General features: G+C 35.6%; 1 protein-coding gene across 2 annotated transcripts in view; it reads right to left on the reverse strand.

The window, feature by feature from the left end:
- Positions 1-325: 325 nt before the first annotated feature.
- Positions 326-20,439, reverse strand: part of FAM204A (family with sequence similarity 204 member A) — a 38,313-nt gene continuing 18,199 nt past the window's right edge. The window contains exons 7-8 of one of the 2 annotated variants that reach the window (XM_039347993.1): positions 994-1,100; positions 326-695 (exon numbers count right to left, since the gene is read on the reverse strand). In XM_039347993.1, coding sequence (XP_039203927.1) covers positions 644-695; positions 994-1,100 — 159 coding nt within the window. In that variant the 3' untranslated portion in view covers positions 326-643. Of the gene's footprint in view, positions 696-993; positions 1,101-7,714; positions 9,382-20,439 lie in introns of those variants that run through there. The other variant, XM_039348825.1, reaches the window with a different exon arrangement.

Consider the following 20,439-nt stretch of genomic DNA (forward strand, 5'->3'; position numbering starts at 1 on the left):
GTAATTAAGACCTGGCTGTTTGTCCAAGCACTTGGTTCAGGATAAGCCAAGGTCCCCTTTTGCAGGAAACAAAAGATCTAGATTCTGGTAGCCATTTAAGGATTTTACTTTATTTTAGTGGCATGTACTCTTTTTCTTGTGCATTTTTGTTTGTTTAATTAATACACATTTTAAGGTGGTAGCTACATAAATGTTCTAAGTAAGTAAATAATAAGAAATATAAATGAAATATATTTCAGAAATTACTGGAAAATTTACTTGATGTTTTCAGAAAATAGATTTTTATATAAATAATATTTAAAGAAACAGAAATTTTAACACATTGTAATTTAAATTAAGACAATTTATTGGTATTAAAAATAACTGAATAAAGATGGTATATTTTTAATCTTAAGAATTTTTGAGAAAACACTTTAGAACTTGAATGTTTGTGTAATGAAAAAGATAGAAACATTTAAAAGGTTGAAGGTAGAATGCCTGAAATATAGTAACATATGGAAGAGAAACCAATTGTTCTGCGATTCATTCAGCAGCAGAAGCATTACAAAAATAAAACAAATAAATGTATAATTTATGCATCATATATATTAACAAACCTTTTCCCCTGCTTTACAATTTTTCAGCTTTCCTAGAGAAGAACTAATTACATATATCCCATGTTGCTTTTTGTTTCCCATCTTTTCTTTGCTTCAAAACTGTAAAGAAATACAAGCACATGTCAGTTTCTACTGAAGTACACTTCAGGAATTTTCAGTCAAATTTCATTTAGCAGCAATGTCTAAATTCTAAGTTTTTAATACTCCAGCAATGAAAAAGGAAAAGTATAAATATTTGAATAATGTGTCACTTGCACTAAAAATCCTACATAAAATAGATAAACTATTCAAAGAAAAAGCCACAGTTAATATTAAACAAATATGAATCAATCTGAAGAAGAAAAATATTTAAGTCAAATAATCTACTAGCTACAAAGACAGATACCCATTTACTTACCCCCATGCAAGTTTTTTCTTTTTTCGGGCCTCTTGAGTAACCTCCACATCTTGCTTAGCTTTCACAAAATTTCGGCAAGCAACAGCTTTTGTAATTTTCACACCAAGCTAAGAATAAAAGAATATAAGAGAACAAAGAAGTTAGACAAACCAAATTAGGCAAAGCAAAAGCAGCTTTTTTTAAAAAAAAAATACTTGAGCAATGTTTGGATCAAATTTGTCTGATATCTACCATGGAAACTGTCTATTTATATTCAGTGGATGGTGTAATCAGTTCTTGTTTTGTGAAGTAAATGTGTATTATTTATCTAAAAGACAACATAAAAGCATAAAACTGAAGCTAGCAATACTCATGATGGGCTAATATTAGCTGACTGAAATTATACATATTAAGCTACTTTTAGTTTTCTTCCAGCTGAAAAGAAGGCAAAGGGGATCTTATAGTACAAATTTATCTGTTAAAATCAAAGTGTCCCTTGAGTTTCGCTTATACATATAATACTTAGTGATGAGAGTTGGACACCCCCTCCCCAGCCCAACTAAGAAATAATCTAGGAACACCCCAACTAAACTGGGTCAACAGCAGCCTGAGGCTAAAACAGCAAACACTTGACACACAAAATGAGGAACCAGCTAGCAGCAATCAGGACACAACAATAAAAGTAATTAACACCTTTTAGGCAAGAAAAAGGAACTAACAATAGTCACAAACCAGCAAATCAAGAAAGACAAAATTTAACTCACCAATTAGAAATGGTAAGTTTGTTACCAATCAGAAATGACAAGTTTGGAAACCACAAAAGGGTATAAAAACCCCTGTTTAAAGATCACTCTGTCTAGCTAGCCGGGGACTCGAGCTGAATTGTCACTCAACACTGATCCTCGAAATTAAACCTCTTTCTGGTAGCTGGCTTCACGATCTATTTCTTCTGCGCCGCACCGTCAAGGGGAAAGACTGAACGGGGGAGTTCCTCCCAACAATCTGGCGACCCACGAAGGGACTTCCAGCTCACCCAGCCACCGGACCGGGCCCGGAAGAGTCATCACCCAGCCGGCAGCGGACACTTTGATCCGTGGGGAAGCCTCCTCGGACCCTGCCCAGTCGGCATCAGGTAGTAAAGGGAGTTTTTGAGTCTTACGCTCGAATAGCTACCAGGAAAGAGGGTAAGTGCCACCAAATTTAAATCTATTAGGTTAAAGGGTCTGGGGGAACGAAAGGAAGAATGCATGAGTGTGTGTGTGAGGCATCATCCTCTTAGAATCAGCTGGAGCTCGCTCCCTCCATGTGCCCTCTAGCCGCACCCCGACCTGCTGCTAGCTCCAGTGGAGCCGTGACCGGCGGAATTCGGGAAAGCAAGGGGGGGCACCGGAGCGGGAGACCTTCTGGTGAGAGAGGAGGACCGAGCGGGCAGAGAAAGAGAGAGAAAACTCTATTCTGGGCAAGTTAGGACCCCTTCCATTAGTAAAAAACTTAAGCAGTAGCCCAAAAAAAAAAAAAAAAGGGAGCGACCGCCTACCTCTGAGAGCAGGTGGAGGTGCCCATGGACACTGGAGGTCCAGGTGTCCGTAAACGGTGGGGTAAAGCCGGCCGGTGGAAGAGTAGCCCGTACCTTCTGAGGGAAACTGGAAGGTCTCTGCAGACCCCTTTTTGGTCTGAAAACGTGGAGGATCCCTCGGAGGAGCCCACGAACTCTGAGAGGGATCCAGAGAAGCTCCGTGAGTCCCCTTTTTTCGGACTCACAAAATCGTGGTGGTAGGAAGAAGTCTCACAAGGAGGCTTCCGACGTGTAGTGCCCTTTAGCGGTCAGGAAATCCCGTTATAGAAACATGGGAGGTTCCAATTCAAGGGCAGACGTAGGTTTCCCGGTTGAAAGCTTGGTCGGGCCTGGGACAGGAATCAGCTTCCTGTCCAGGCCGGGATGAAGAAGAAACGATTAAAGGAATTATGTAAGAAATGGGCTTTGCTTAAAGATGAAAATGGAAGACAAATTTGGCCCGATGGTGGTACTCTAGAAACCAAAACACTAAAAGCACTTAGGTCAAGGATAGAACCAACCCAACTACCCTACTGGTATTGCTGGGCTGAACTATCCAGACAGAGAAACCCGGTTCAAGTCGCCTTGAACCCCCAGTCTCCCTTAGATCACCCTGAACCAACCTTCATGGCCCCCTTGTTGAACAGGCCCATACCCGGGCGACCGAGGGGCCAGACAGGACACATTTTAACCCACACCCCTTTCTCCCCGTCCGATTTGGTTGTTTGGAAAAAGGATACTGCCACCTTTCGTGCGGATCCTCAAACCGTTATAGAGACCATAAAGTCTATTGTAGACACTCACAATTGGATTTTGCTGCTTCTGGTCTTTCCTAGCCGCAGAAAGGATCTGTTTAATTGGCAGAACCTGGAAAGCATGGGGGTTGGCCAGAGCACAGAACCTTTTGTTAGGGAAAAGGGAGAGAATGTGTGAAAATGAAATGGAATGAGTGAATGAAATAATTGGATTTGGGCAACTAGCTGGTAAGGCCCTGTAAGCAATGCAAAGTTAGGAAAGAAGTCTCACAAGGAGACTTCAACTGTGTAGTGTATGAAAGAAAGATAGACTTTGCTTAGGGCCTTGCTGGGAAACCAATTTGGCTAAATAAAGGTACTTAAAAGGGAAAATAAGAAATAGTGATTCTCTATCTCTCTCTCTCTCTCCTCTATGCAACCACGTGGTATGTTTAAAATGTGTGCCTTCCGCAACTTGAGTTATCTGAAATTTATGGTGGGAATGACTAGGATGTGTAAAACTAAGACTTCTGTTCTCTTTTCTTTATCTATATATATGTTTGTCAAAGTCTGTGCGTGAGAGGTATGACTGTTAACTGTTTCAAATCCAAAGAAAAAAGAATTTTAAATTCTACTAGAAATTATGCTTAAAAATAAGCCACAAAAAGGAAATACCTCACTCTGTTTGTCTGGCCAACAAACAGAGTGAAGGAAAAAAATTTGTGTTTGTTTGTTTGTTTGTTTTCCTCTTTCTCTCTGTGTACGCTCAAGAACAGCCTTAAGTTACTAGGAGGGATTGTTTTAAGTTTATCAGTTGGAAAAGTTTCACTTGCATTTACTGTATGTGTTTTATCTATCTATCCTTTTCCTGAAAAATGTGTGTCTATTTACAAGAGCATTTTGAAGTTCAAGTCTGATTGTGTGGGGAAATAATTTTCTTAAGTTACTTTTCTTATCCTATCACTTACTAGTGAAACTACTATGAAGCTTTCTGAAACATAAGCATTTCTCAATCTCTAAAATGATGTGGTCTATTTTAGAATAAATGTTCTCCTACCTCTGGAAAGTTGCACACCTTAAAATATTAGGCTTTAAAATTATTTGGAGTTTTCAGCATTCTCAAGCTGCCTAGCATTTTTTTTTCTCCTCTTCCTTTCAAGTTGCAAGTTTTGTCCATAATATGTTGCAAATGGTCAAGTTCAAAGGTGAAACATTTCATTTTGTTGTTCCCCATTTGTCTATGTTTAATAACTGCAGTATTAGTGCCCTTTTCAAACTGCCTGCAAGCTACCCCCCTTCCAATTCTTTTCCTATCCTTTGTTCTCCATACCTTTTGTCTTCCTCTCCTGGGAGAGTCCATCCAGAAAGGGGGGAGACCTTGTTCTTGTATCTTTCAGTCCTGAAACCCTCTCCCAAGCCTTTGGAAGCAGAACACACAGACCCAGATGCTGCCTCCATCCATTTGAGCCATGGAATTGAGTTTTGAATCCAGCCATCCACTAAAAAGCCACCATGCAATCTGAGTGGAACATCTTCCCAAGTCCTACCATTTCCCCAGATGCCTGAGAGAGCTGCAGAAGGAAGGATTCCTGGTGCCATGTGAAGCCTCAGAAGAGAGAATTAGACTGTGGGGGGAGGGCGGAAACTCATTGTAAACTTTTCTTTCTTGCCCCATTTGTATTGTAACAAGCCAGTTGAATGTATTAGTGGAGAGATGGCATTTAGGAATAGGTGGCAGAACAAGTATTGAACACCTTGGACTTCTATGGTGGGAGGGAAAATTTATCCAGAATGTTTGTATTGACTATTTTGTAAAAGTAGCTGCACATACATGCACACACACACAGACACCATTCAGAATCACACTTGAGTCTATCCCCTCCACCTACCTTTAGTAAAGTTCCTCAGGCTGATTTTTGCTCTATTGCACCAAAGCTTTGTGGGACCAACTTCCAACAGATTCCAAGGGGGAGGGAACTAGGTCCCCTCAGGTGAATTTGCAATTCATATGCCCTGACTAAGGAAGCAACAGGAAAGATCCTAAACTTCAGCCCTGAATATCTTGCACTGTTGAGCTCAGATTGGGATTCCTAGAACTCATTATGTGCAATTTAAAGAAAATTTAATAGCCTGGCAGTTGGGCATTACAAACCTGGATGCACTGAATTAAGAGCTAAGGCAGGAAACAACCCTTGAAACTGGGCAGCCAGTGGTCATGTACTAAGGAGAACCATGGCTGTGAAGAATTTTGGGGGGTATGCAAACCTGACTGGAAGCTAAAGGTGACATCCAACATTTAAGAAAACTAGCACAAAACATTGGGCACAACCAGTCATCCTGGAACCTTTCCTGGCTCTTTTCATAGTTACCAGACTTCCATTGGTTGAAAATTCTCATTGTTAGTATAATCACAGTCGCAATAGGTGGAGCCCTCCTTTGCTGCCTATGCCAATTAGCACCTTTAGGGTTAAAATGCCTAAAGGTCTGCACAACTCCCATCAGAAGCAAGGGACAGAGCAAGAAAACATCTCTCATGATGTGCCAAATTGATCACCACTACCATATATATGAACCAGTTGGGCTAATCACTGATACATCAGTAATAGCCCAAAATGGGGGAATTGATGAGAGTTGGACACCCCCTCCCCAGCCCAACTAAGAAATAATCTAGGAACACCCCAACTAAACTGGGTCAACAGCAGCTTGAGGCTAAAACAGCAAACACTTGACACACACAATGAGGAATCAGCTAGCAGCAATCAGGACACAACAATAAAAGTAATTAACACCTTTTAGGCAAGAAAAAGGAACTAACAATAGTCACAAACCAGCAAATCAAGAAAGACAAATTTTAACTCACCAATTAGAAATGGTAAGTTTGTTACCAATCAGAAATGACAAGTTTGGAACCCACAAAAGGGTATAAAAACCCCTGTTTAAAGATCACTCTGTCTAGCTAGCCGGGGACTCGAGCTGAATTGTCACTCAACACTGATCCTCGAAATTAAACCTCTTTCTGGTAGCTGGCTTCACGATCTATTTCTTCTGCGCCGCACCGTCAAGGGGAATCCCGGCTGGAAAGACCGAACGGGGGAGTTCCTCCCAACATTAGGAACTGGGCACAAAGAGCTCTATTACTAGAATTTTCTGACTTTCTTAAGATGGATATACTAAAGGAGGAGTTCTGGAAGATGTTGGAATATGAAAAATGTATAAAGGGAATATAGACAAGCAAGAAAAGAACTGAAGGTTATCACCAAATATGTTTTTAATCAGCTATAATGTAAACAGTAAAAAGTATATGTTATTCTTGGTTTATGTTTTGCATAGAAACATAATTGTTCAATGGAGAACTTGAGGAAGGATATACAAAACTATTAGAGAAGAAGTACCGTAAATGCCGGCGTATAAGATGACTTCCGTGAGCGCTGAAATTGGCGCCAAAGACGGGGGTCGTCTTATACGCCGAGTCGTCTTATACGCCGGAAATACTGGTAGTTTCTGGCGTATAAGACGACGTTCTAGGAATGCGGCCCGGCTATAAAGACGGAGGTCGTCTTATACGCCGGGTCGCCTTGTACGCCGGCATTTACGGTACCTATATGACAGAACATATGTGATAGCTTATGAGAAAAGGGGAAACATTTAGTGCATGCTAATATAAATATACATATGTATTTTATACAAATATTCACATACATGCATATACATACTGTATACAAATGCAGACAAGCAATGTTATATTCTTCAAGAATAACTCCACCTATCATTTATTTTACAATTAAAAGACATGTCTGTCTGTCTGTTTATCTATCTCAAGGCTGTGTATAGAAAAATGTGTTATCAAAGTAATTCGATCCTCTCAAAGATTTTGTGCAGCCACCCTGAGGGATTTCCTCACCTATGCAATGTATCTTTCACTGAACAGCAAATCCTGGTTGAGTATTATTTCATTAGCACTGTGCACAGAGAACCCCAGAAGCAACCATGCCAACATGACCATATCATTTTTTAAATATATTTTATTAATTTTTATAATAGCAATCTTTAGTGCTTAGTGAACAATGTGTTGCCTGGGTTCATATATTTAAAAACAATCAATAATAATTAATTTCTATAATTGATCAATATGTTACTTGATAATATATTTCCTTAATCCTCTGTTATTTCAGTAATATTCTCCTTTTGTCTACATTAAACAAATATAATTCTTAATACTTTCAATACATACAGAGTTGGGTATAATCATTTTTCTAGTATTTGTACATATAACAATAACATCAACATATAACATCTTTTCTAATCAGCTTATTTTTCAATTGTATTTATAGAAGTCATCTTATAAAATCATCATTATACGTCCTGTTTTCAAAATTCTTATTTAAGCTTAATTTCCACTCAGTATTGAAACCACTCTTATCAGTCATAATTTTCTCAAAATTCATTATCTTTGAATATCCAAACTTTTTATTCAATTACACCATCTCAATATTTGTACATTTCATATATTATAAAAGTATTATACTACTTATATATCTTATCCCACTTACTATAAGGCCCGTTTATGTCCAAGCTTTGTCTATTCTTTTAACAATGTTCAACCAATTATTTAATCATATAGTACACCATCTAACAATCTTACTATACGACCTCTTTATAGCCAAACTTTATATTTTTTAACCATATTCAAACAAGTATTTAATCATATAGTATTCCATTTGGTAAGTTGAATCACATCTCTTAAATCTAATTCTAATCTTCTTTTGCCAGGTCGCTTTCCAAATCAGTAGGTTTAGCTTGACAGGTTGTATTTTTGTAGATTAAAAAAAAAACAAATTAAGTAGAATATTCGGTTTTTGTCTCCCACGCTTTAATGATTCTCCTGGCAGCTCTTTAATTCATTTTATTAAATCTTTTTTGTCCTCAAGTTTGTTTTGTTTGTTTACCTGGAAGGTAAAACATCTTTTTTATTTCCTTTGTTCTAGCATAATTTTGTGGATTTTCTTTTGTTTGTATTAAGTTGTAGTTCTCTTCATTTGTAGCTTCCATATTTAAGTTATTTTCCTCTGATTTGTATCTATTGTCTGATTTATTTGTTCATTCTTTATCATCATTTTTTGAGTGTTGTTTAGTTGTGACTTTAGGTTAGAGATGTGTTCATTTTTGTTATCAAAGTTGTTTTTAATTCCATCATGATTTAAGACAATTGTCATTTGAATCTGTTGCAGCATTGCATATATTTTCTCCTGGAATGTATTTGCTTTATCTTGAGTCATTTTTCCTGCAGATCTCTGATGTTCCATGCTGGGGTCTTCAGCAGGAGGTATTAGGTGTGATTTTCTATCACTTTTAGATAAATATACAACATCCATTTTGTCTTCCTCCTCTAAGTAGTTTTTCATTGGTACCATAGTCTCTTTAATTAGCTTTATCAAGCCAGCCCATCTTAAATCCAAACAACCAATTCTTGTATAGTTCTTATCTTTATATATGGTTTTTGTAATCCAATATGTTTCCAATTATCAAAGCACCACTGAAAACACTATTTTGTAATAGTTCTTCTTTTCAGGGGTTTTATAATTATCAGCCAGCCAAGATTTCAGTCCAAAGTGTTTAACCACCTAAAAGCTTTCCAATAACTTTCCCTTCAGAAGATTAACCAAAGGCCAAGGTTTTTCTTTCTCTGCAAACAGTTCTTAAACTTAAAAATGCAGCTCAGTGTATTTATAATCCCAGAAAGTCAACAGTTTCTAAACATATATAATTTTACTCTGTAGTAGATAGCTCAATGCTTTGTTCCCAGCTGTTTTTTGCTTATTTCTGGGCTTGCCAAATTCTGAGTCACTGCAACTATAGGTATCAGTAGCTGTTCATTTTCCAGCTTTTAAAGGGAAGAGTTGTTATTATTATTATTATTTATAATTTCATCATTACTTTTTCAGGTATGGAATTTTAACAATTTTCTTAGTTTTCAAATTTATCCAGACTGTAATATTTTTAACCTCATTTCAATATATTTTTGTTCCCTGTAAGAGTTTAATTCACTGCTTCCGTCTATGGGTCGGTGGGGGTGTAGTCCCCTCCCTTCTCACTTTGGGAGGATTTTTGCTTCTTGGGAATCTTTTCCAGGAAATACAAAATAGGAGAAAGAAGATCGAATTTTTCATTTAGTTTCAAGCACATTGTTCACCATTGTTCTGGTTAGTGCCTTTGGACTTCGGCTGCAAGTAGCTTGGGCTGGTCACCGAGATGTGGCCAGCCTTTCTCCTGTCAGGTTAGAGGGCTTCCCCCGGATCAAGCAAGATGACTGCCATTGTTCCGTGATGATCGGGGCATCCCTCTTTCTTCATCTCCTCTCTGGGGTGACTTTAGACCCATTTAGGGTCCCCTGGCAGGGCAAAACTAGCTGTGGGGTGTGGAGCTCCACAATTCTGTGGCCATGCGCTAAGGTACAAAACTGGAAGTCCAATGTGACCATATCATTTTGCTTATGTTGCCATGACTGAAGTCTCCCTATGAAGACTCCATACTGTTTTCCTATATATTTCTTAACACTACATAAAAACAGTAATTTCATCTTGGAATTTCATTAACTGATAAATCTCATTATCTCAAATTTTCATAATTAATATTGTGAAGCAGATACTATAGCTCCTATACTACAAACTTGCAGTTTTATGAATACAGGTAGTCCTGTACTAAGTGAAACATCTGTTAAGTGCATTTTGCCCTATTTTATGACCTTTCTTGCTATAGTTGTTAAGTGAATCATTACAGTTGTTAAGTTGTTCGCTTACATGTAAGCTTACATGTAAGTTCGCTTACATGGTTGTTAAGCGAATCTGATTTCCTCATTGACTCTGCTCGTCAGAAGGTTGCAAAAGGTGATTTACATATCTCCACAACACTGCAACCGTCAAAAATATGAGTCAGTTGCCAAGTGTCTGAATTTTGATCAGGTGACCATGGGGGATGCTGCAATGGTCGTAACTATGAAAAATGGTTATAAATCACTTTTTCCAGTGACACTGTAACTTTGGTCACTAAATGAACTGTTGTTAAGTCAAGGACTATCTGTACCTCAAAGATAACACTTATTATGAAAGGAATTAACAATGAACTTTAATGGAAAGGATTGAGAGTCTTTTGCCAACACTAGAAAGCTATATCAGCCGAGAAATTTAAATTTAGAGGGAAATATTTAATATACAGTATCATTAACCTGGATCATTAAAATTGTTTCAGACCAGGGAACTGATGTTTATTGTATTCACAACAAATCTAGCATAAATACCATGAAGTCTAAGGACACAAAATGTCATGTCTGCACTGTCCTGAAGTCTTGAAAACAATACAAATGGAGTGAAGTGCTTTACAAATGGCTTTCCTCAAATATTATGCAGAGTAGTAATGGGGGGCTTTTTGGTTTTAATACTGTATATAACTGCATCACTAATAAATTAATTAATTGCATCCATCGTATTTTCTAATTACAAGTAGGTAAAATCTTAAAAATTGGCTTATCAACTAAGTCTCCCAGATGAAAAGGATTACTTTTCTTTGTTGTCCAATAATTAATATATTTTGCAGCTTATTGTGCACTTTTATTTTTGTTAGATAAAATATTTGTTACAATATCAGTAAGGAATTCTTTTTCACGGACAACAAAACAGGTGTTATATAGGTACTTCTTGACCTTAATGGAGCCTGTCCCTCATGGTTGTAAGTCATGATGATAATAAATCGGGTCAGCCATATGACTGATCTGATTTTATGACTTTTGCAGTAGTCGTGAAGTGCATGCTATGGTTGTTAAGCAAAACAATGATTTGCTATGGGTCCAGTTTTGCTGACCAATATAAAATCTGGTTACGTGACTGTGGGATGATGCAAATGGCCATAAATGCAACTTGGCTGCCAAGCCCCTTAGGTGCAGTCATGTGGCTGTGGGGAGGGGGGAGCTTTGAATCTGAAGGGAGAAGTACCCCTCAGACTGGTCTATCATAAATTCAAATGTTCACTAAGCCAAGGACTACTTGTATTCTAATCAGAATTATGTTCAGAGTTTTGTGAGACTTATTTTTAGATAAAAGAATATTCTAACATAAATTACACATATAATAATGGTATTAAACCAAATATACAGGACTTATACCTGTATACATGGCAAATGTTATATTTTGAAATTTCATATCCATATTCCCATATTTCTGCCATTATACTATCTGCAAATATTTTATAATATCTAATAAAGCCTAACTCTGATGTCCACTCAAGTATTTACATCTAGGCCCTACAGGTGGAGCTTATCTGTCTTTCAATATCACCAATAGGGCTTATATAAATTCTTTGCACTGCTATCTTTTGTTTTGGTTTCTTAGGAATAAAATAACTTAGTGTAATTACCAAAGCACAGATTCAAAAGGGCTTAAAATGGTATATACTGTTTTAGAAGGAAACGTATGTTACGATAATTTAAAAATTAAATAAAAATGATATTCCTATTGTAATAAAAAGATATTACAGAATAACAAAAGTAATTTTTAAAAGACAAATGCAAATAAATTGCAGAGAAAGTAGAGAGAATAAATCAGTATGCCTATGTCTTACTGAAATGAACATTTTATGCTCCCATATACACTCATGCATGTAGTTTCACTTCCCATTTTAACAAGGGCCCCCAAATCTTGGTCAATAGGTTTTATATTTTAAAAAAGGTCATCAATGTAGCAAGCCGCAAATGCTATAAGAAGCAATAAAACATGAATAAAAATACATACAACTCTTTCTTATGTAGTCAAAGTATCAGCATTTTCCATATAGAACATCCAATATTTTGCTGCATTTTAATTAAGGTGTCTAAACATTATCACAAAGAACTGCAAATTGGTCAGAGCATGCAGTAAAGAAAATTAAGCTCTAAAGGCTTTTTATCACCACATTTCAGGAACCAAGGGTGTAAAATGTTCTAATTTGGGATATATTAAAAGCCATAAAAGGTCTTTCAAAAAGATTAATGGTACTTTGCTTGGATTTAAGATAAGGGCTTTAGCTGGTTGGAAAAGCAGGGCCCTGGCTAGACCCTTGAGGCATTCATCTTTACAGCCACTTGGAAGATTTTTAAAAGCGTCTGCATAACCTCAAGCAAACGCATTGCGACATTTTTTTTAAAAAAAATCTTGTCAATTTTATAGGTTTAATATGTGGAAGTTGTACAGAGAGTAATGTTGATATAATGATTCATCTTCATTACCATTTTTAAGAGGCAAACTTTTTTAATCAAATAAGTTTTCTATGAGGCAAAAAGCATTCATTCATATTGAAGTTCAAAGATAATCATTTGAGAAATCTTGCTCTAGCAGCTTAAAGAGCAGAGCACAAATTTCCTATCCATTATTTTTCACAAAGAAAAGCTAAATAGCTATCAAGAATACCTGGTGACAATTTTTAAAATCTTTATTTTCTGCCAAACAGTTTGAAGGTATTTATTTTTTTAAAAAGAACCAATTATCATACCAAAGTTGTTTTGTGTCTATGTGTGGAATAACAGGTTTCTATATAAAATATTCATACTATTCACTTTTGTTCTTTAATTAAATGAAAACAGATGTTTTCTAAAGTAAAGCGGAACCATTACTGAAGTACTTAAAGTGCTAAAGTCTTTAATTTTTATATCAGTTTGGTCTACAATTCCTGATTGTCTTTACTCAAGCTCAACATTAATGTCAAGCAAGTTACCTAGGAGACGAAAGAGATCAAAGAGACAAAACCCCCTCAAATGTCTGATTAATCAAGCCTGCAAACAGCTTATTTCTTTTAGCCTGCATGCAAGTATGAAAATGAGATTCAGGGAGCCGTACATTGTGCAGATTTGTTCATTCTTATCAGAACAAAGCCAGCGGCAGCTTATTTCATGGATCATTGGCACTGTCATCAGTGCTACACAGAACGGGTGACAGCTCCTCATTTTAAGGCTTGAACAAAATTAGCAAAAAGTCGGCACAAATTAGCCTCTCATCTTTTTAGTAATATGACATTATTCATTTACTTTTTATCCAATTTTTAATTTTTTCCTTGTCAGCTATCCCTCTCTAGTGTTCCTTGAGCAGCATCATAAAGCTTTTTTTTTTTAAAGCTATGAAACAGAAGTTCAAATGGTAAATAAAGTTGAGGCAGAGAGAAAATACATTATCTCATTCAGCTGCAAAGATACTTAACTGAAACTTCCAGAAAACATTACAACATTATTAATATGCTTGGTAAAAAACATTTAGAGGTGAACCATTCATGAGCTGTATGGTCCTTGATATCCCCTAGAAATGCTTTTCTAGAATTTCCATTTATGTGCCAACCAAATTAAGACACCAGAAATATGGAACTATTACAATAAAGTAAAAGCCATGAAACTGATTCCTTTTGCAAATTTGTATACACAGAGTTAATAATAATAATAATAAAGTTGGAAGGGACTTTGGAGGTCACTGAGTCCAACCCCCTGCTCAGGCAGGAACCCTACACCATTTCAGACAAATGGCTGTCCAGTCTCTTCTTAAAAACTTCCAGTGTTGGAGCATTCACCACTTCTGGAGGCTTCTAGAGTTGCCTTATCAGAGAGATGGGTGGTATATAAATTTAATAAATAATATTTATTTAATAAATAATAGCAAATGAATAATAATTCTGGCTTATTTCCAGGAGTAATACAATGCTATTTTGCTTAGGCTGATCTTTAGTTGACTCGTAACTTTTTAAAATTGTGGCTAGCCTTATAAATATTTTCTTATACATATTTGTATTTTACCTTTTGGTTACCTCTTTGGGCCTCTAGGTCAATGGCATCAAATTCAAAAAAAGCAACAGACAAACAGAGAAACAGCCAGGCAGTTAGAGATAAAGATTTATTTCAAAGACCTATTGTAATATACACACTCTAGGATAAGAATAATTCGATGGAACATTCAAAGCTAAATTCAAAAATGTCATATAAGATCTGTTCTATAAAAGGCTAAACCCAAAGGGCTTTTAGCAGAACATCTCTATTCTAACAGGTCCTGAAGCATCCTGTGGTCTATCAGAGAAACCAAACAGCCTTTTAATACTGTATTACAGTTTCTCATCAAATATGAATCTAGTTATTTCAGATTCAGCCTTTGGCAATGATTTTCCCCTTTTATGTTATGGAATGTTATCCACTACTGATGTATATTAAATATATAAAGCAAACAAGAATCTCAGTTGATTTTGAAGAGAAAATGATAATCTCCCAATTGTTTGTTCAACTTCAAAATACTCCAATCTCTTTGTTGTGTGCTATTGCTATTTATTGTATGAAAATACATTCTATTGCTGGATATTTATATTAAAATATAGATGCACAATATTGTTCTCATATTTTAGCTTTGCTTTTTATTAAAATATTTTAACGCAAGTAAATTCTTCCATTCATAAAAAAAAATAAAAAATTAATCATAAGCTGTTAGATGTTTTACAGTTCCCTTGTAAGAAAGGCTGCTTTTTTTAAAAAAAAAAGAACTGTAGTACTGTTTTCAGCAATTTCTTTATCTCTGTTCTTCTAAGTAAGAAAGCTTATTAACAAGCTTTGAACTTAAAATCACATTTACAATAATGTGCCATCAACAGTTTTATAAGCTAATTAGAAAAAAAGATTAATTAATGACTGGCTGCTAATAAAATGGCAATCATGAAGAAAGAAACCAAGGGTGCTAAGCTTCAACTACCACCAATTAAGAGCTAATTACAAACAAATTATATATGTGTTTTGCTGTGGGATTTAATTTACTAAAATGGTTTTAATTAAAAGAGAAAACATGCTGATTAATTGAACTGCAGAAAAAATCTACAGTATAAACTGTGCTTTGTCTCTTTAATTAGACTTGTAACATTTGAATTTTTTAAAGGTTTGTTAAAAAGATATACATAATTAAGAGGGCACATTCATACAATCATAGGTGATAACCCCTGTCATATAGTAAAGTTTAAGGGAAAACACCCTGATAAAGAGAAAATGATTTGATTAAGAAGATAGAACAATTAACAATACAGTACAGTATTTGTCCATAATTCTTTCCACAGTATAATAAATAATTTGAAAATTATATATAGTTCTTTGTCATTCATTTTTTAAAATATTCAGTTAAAACATTAATATACTTTTTCATGTTTTTAACAATGACTCTTTTCTTAAAATAATAAACTCTATATTACTCTGTATTATATAAACTATTTTTTACAGCATTATTTTTGCTAAAATTGTGGTATATAAATTTAAATATTTTTTTCTATATTAAATTATGTGCCACAAATTTCTTTTACATAAGCACTTCAGATAGAGGGTATAATGTATAGGAGTGAAACTCATTAGCTTTCTGCGGGCTTGTAGCTGTGAATTACCACATTGTGCTCCATATTAAACACTACAATAGAATCTGATTGTTAATTCTTTTAAAGTGGGAGACAGTTTAAATTTTGATAGGATACTTAACATAAATGGTAATGATATCATTATACGCTTATTTATATATCAACAGGGTGAGTAAAAGTCAACCGAAAGAATGAAAAAATTAGGAATTATGATCAAATATATAAATCAAATTGAATTATTTCAAATAAAAACAAAGACTATATTCAAAAATAATTGTAATGGTGAAACCATTCATACCAAATGCCAGAAAGCACTGGGCTGACATTTAGAACAGTTTTGTATTTGTATTTGGAAAACGACGACTAAAGTAATTTGAGATGAAATTCTATAATCATTTACTTAAGAGTAACCCTGATAAAAATCAATATAATTTACTTCTGAGTAGACATGCAAAGAATTAACCTATCCTGTAAGGACTGGAGATGTTTCTTCTTTTCAAGACACTGTATTTATTTTTTAAGCAAAATACAAAAAGCAAAAATATACCAAACCAATGGGATACTATATTTAGGTCATAACACAAGCAAAATGAATGGCTTTTAATCTTAGAAATCTGCAAGACTGTTTTCATTTTTTATATCCCTTGACTTTTAAGACATCCATAGCTGCAACTAATGATTAGGGCTGTATAAAGCTTAAATGGGTTATCTGATTTAAGGAAGCCTCAGTCATACCACTTCAATGAAGGAGATTCACAAACTGAAGTGGGTAGCTGCTTCAAAGCAACAAACTGAATTGGGTGTCTCTAAAGCTTTTCAGAGATTCCACAGCTTTTTCTGTTGCTTTTATGATCTTTGCAAACAACACAGAATATTACAACCTCAGTTCCATATATTTTAGTGTTATTAACCTCAGTTCTATATATAAAGAATGGAGAATACCTTGGGGGATGTTTGAGTGCTGTGATAGGCTCTATCATTATTGTGAGTAACCAGATTTACCACTGCATTAAACTCTATGCCTATTAGAGATCTTTTGGAGTAGCAAGGTTAACATACTTTGGGCTTCATTCACTTTCTCACCTCTTAGCTTCTTTAATGTGGCTAGCCATAAGCCCTAACTTTGCTCTGTCTTTTGCTAATGGAATGTAACATTTCCATGCTGTTCCTGCAAATATAATTAGGACCTTAATTCAGTTTTCAGCATTCTAAATATTAGCTCAAGGCTGATCTTACTTTTAAATTCTACATGATGGGGCAGATATAAGACCTGATAATGAATAAATGGCAGCCAGGTTAACATGGCTCAAAATTACTGCTTTAAAAGTAGAAATAAGATGGCAAGGCTACAGATGTTCTTTCTCTGTTTGAGTCTCTTTCTTTGTTCCACTGAGTCATCCTGCTGTTACCCCCCCCCCCCAAAAAATATAAATCTTGCCAGCAAGCCCAGCTCTGGCACAATCAATTACAGCTGGTGATGAGGTCATTTCCACAAAAGCCAAACTTGCCAATGAACTCTCCTGGCTCCCCAGGAAACTCAGTGATCACCTTTACCACCCTTATAAATCTGCCTTCCTGGAAGAGGCCCAACTTTGCCAATGTGTCCTGTCCATCCTGTAACAAGGCCAAGGCCAGTGAAAGTGGATCATTCCCAGGAGGGACCAGCTTTTCAACCAGCTAAGCCAGCACTTCTGGCAGAGCTTGCCATTCACCCATGCCAAGTTTTCCACTACTTCAAAAAATCCTGTAATCAGATGAATTCTATGCTATGCAAAAAAGCCAATAAAATAGTATGTGTCATGACAGAATAGAGATAAGTAAGAGCAAGTAATCACCATCAATAGAAATGGTAACAAACCCTATTGATAAAAAGGTTCTTATAAAACAAAATGCCCACTGATTTTAAGATCAAATTGTTCAATTGAACAAATGTGCCATCCTTACCAACAACAGGGGGAAAATAGTGAAAACTGAAGGAGTCAATGGAAATAACATCAAGAGTTTGGATGAAGAAGATTGCTACAAATACCTTCAGGTTGAGAACATCAAGCACACTAAAGTCAAGAAATTAGTAATGAAAATAGGTGTGGAATGTAGCAAATACCACAAATAGCTGAAGAAGAAAAAGGGGCAATGGAAGAATATTTGAAGAATATTGAAAAAAATGCACTGAAGTTAGTATATCATGAAGGCTTACTGAACATCAGAGGCGAAAATGGCTTATAAGAAAGACCAGATTAAGAATAAAGAAGAGACATGGCAAAGCAAAATATCACTGAATTTTAAAAAAAAAACAAATCAGCAAGCAAATCAGATAATAACAAGATCTGGCAATGGCTAAGAGCAGGAAAGTTGAAGCAAAAAACAGTGAGGCTAATTCTGGCTGCACGAGAGCAAGCCTTAAGAACAAATGCATACAAAGCAAGAATTGAGAAGACATCAACAATCAGTAAATACCATCTCTGCAAAGAAGCTGAAGAAACAGTGGACCATCTGATAAGTTGCTGCAAGACAATCGCACAGACTGATTACAAGTAACAGCATAACAAAGTAATAACAATGGTGCATTGGAATATCTCCAAGAAATATTACTTGCCTACAAGCAAGAACTGGTGGGACCACAAAATAACAAACTTTATAAAAATGAAGTTTTATTATTCTTACAACAATGTAAAATTTCAGCTGCCAGTTCTTTAGCTGATGTTGACTTTCAGATACATCAAGTTCTTCCCAACAATCTAGGATATATAATCTAATAGTGGATAGATGTGCAGATCTCCACAATGTGGTATTTTGTAATTGACAGATGGGTACTTTGTCAACGTGCTGATTTTCTGAGTGCTGTCAAAGATCTTTTAGTATGGTATCCAGTGTGCTGATAACTACTGGGACCACCACAGATTTGATTTTTATCCTGCCTTTATTACTTTATAAGTATCTCAAGGTAGCAAATATACGTAATACTCCTTCCTTCTTCTATTTTACTCACAACAACTCTTAAAATGGATTGGGCTATAGAAGGGTGACTTGCCCAAAGTTATCCAGCTGACTTTCATGATTAATGCAGGACTAGCACAGTCCCCTGATTTCTAGGATACCACTTTAACAACACACCAAAGACCATAATCTTAATATTATGGTTAGCGGCACAGTCAACCAGGTATTTAGACTGAATATGGCATTTTAATCTACCCACTGAGTCCTTCCCAAGGACTGGGACAAGCAGATGTTGTTTGATTGTGTTAAAAATACTGTCGCAAGAGCTAAGCTGTTCCATATAAAGCTGCCTTTTACAATAGGCAATGGGCTGATGATGATTTTGTCAATACCAATGATATTCAAATGGTGCTCCAGAGTTTTTCGGACTGTACCCAAGGTACTTATTACTATTAATATTATCTTTGTTTTCTTTTGCCATAATTCTATTTTTTGTCTTCTGCTATATCTAGGTACTGCAATGTGCACTATATGGACTTTTTTATTTATCTTATTGACAGTTATTACGTTTGGGGTGTTATGTGGCAAGTCTGTTTGAATTCTAAAGTCCCAGAATACTTCAGCTTCTTAATTTTCTATAACCTCTATTACTCCCAGCAGTTCTGCCTTGCGGGCAGATGGTGCTTCTTAAAGATATTAATAACAGGTCACTATTTCTTTGTGTTCATTCTTTGTATAGTTGTGACAGGTATACAACTTTTCTTCCAGTAGATCCACAGCTGCTGGTCCTGATTCTACAACCAATAGTCCTGAGTCCTATAGCTCATTTGTCCCCCGATGTCCAGGAACACTTAGCAGAGTCCTTATTGACCCAATTGACAACGGATCTGTTATAAATTACTTTTCACCATATTGCTTACGGAAGAGACATTCTTTATCTGGCTCCTCTAATGAGACCTGTCCAATATAGTTGAATCTCTAAGCTCTCATGTTGCTCAGAATACAAAAGCCCCACAACCACATCAAGGTATTGCCTACTGAGGGTTAATACTCACAATAATGTGAAGTCACATCTGCTAGTTCTTTAATTGATATTGGCTTTCAGATGTTTCAAGTTCTTTCCAAGAACCTGGGGTGTCATAATGTATTGGTGTAGTATATGAGCAGGTAAACCGGCAAGCACTGTTCTATACTAGGTTCCTCAAAAAGCTTTTGAAGAAGATATTCATCAAACAGCTGACCATTACAATATTTCAAAATCTTATAAAGATACCCAGAAAATAAAAATATCAACAAATCTGATATTTATCTCACTATTTTGTAAGCATTATTTGTTGGCAATTGAGAGAAATATAACAAAAAGTACCACATATATAATATTTCAGTGAAAAAATGTTTTTACACAGAATATCCTAAACGAGTCTATCAATATTCACCTTAGGGAGAAATTTAAAATAAAATATTTCTCATATTTCCTGACGCATCAGAGAAAAGTTCACACTTGTTTAAAAAAAAGCACCCCAAACTCTTCTGAATATTCATTTCTTAACACTATTATATCAAAATAACAATAACAGTCCAAAGAGGATTGTCAGGTGTATTAAAATGTAACTCTACCAAGTGCAACATAGTAAAATAAAGTTACTCATGTTTCAATCTGTTGTTTCTATTCGGATTATGTATATTATTTACAATTTCTTCAATTCCCAGGCAATCTGATTCCATAAAAATTGGTTCTCACTGTGACATAATGATAGTACACTGACAGCTGTATTTTGGCATTCCTTAGCTTTTCAGGGCATGTTTTCATAGCTTCTCTTAGCCATCCCTTAATTTTTGGCCTCATTTCTGCTTTAAATA

Source organism: Crotalus tigris, unplaced genomic scaffold (assembly GCF_016545835.1).
Source record: "Crotalus tigris isolate CLP2741 ecotype Arizona unplaced genomic scaffold, ASM1654583v1 scf7180000017536.10889498, whole genome shotgun sequence".
Lineage (NCBI taxonomy): Eukaryota > Metazoa > Chordata > Lepidosauria > Squamata > Viperidae > Crotalus > Crotalus tigris.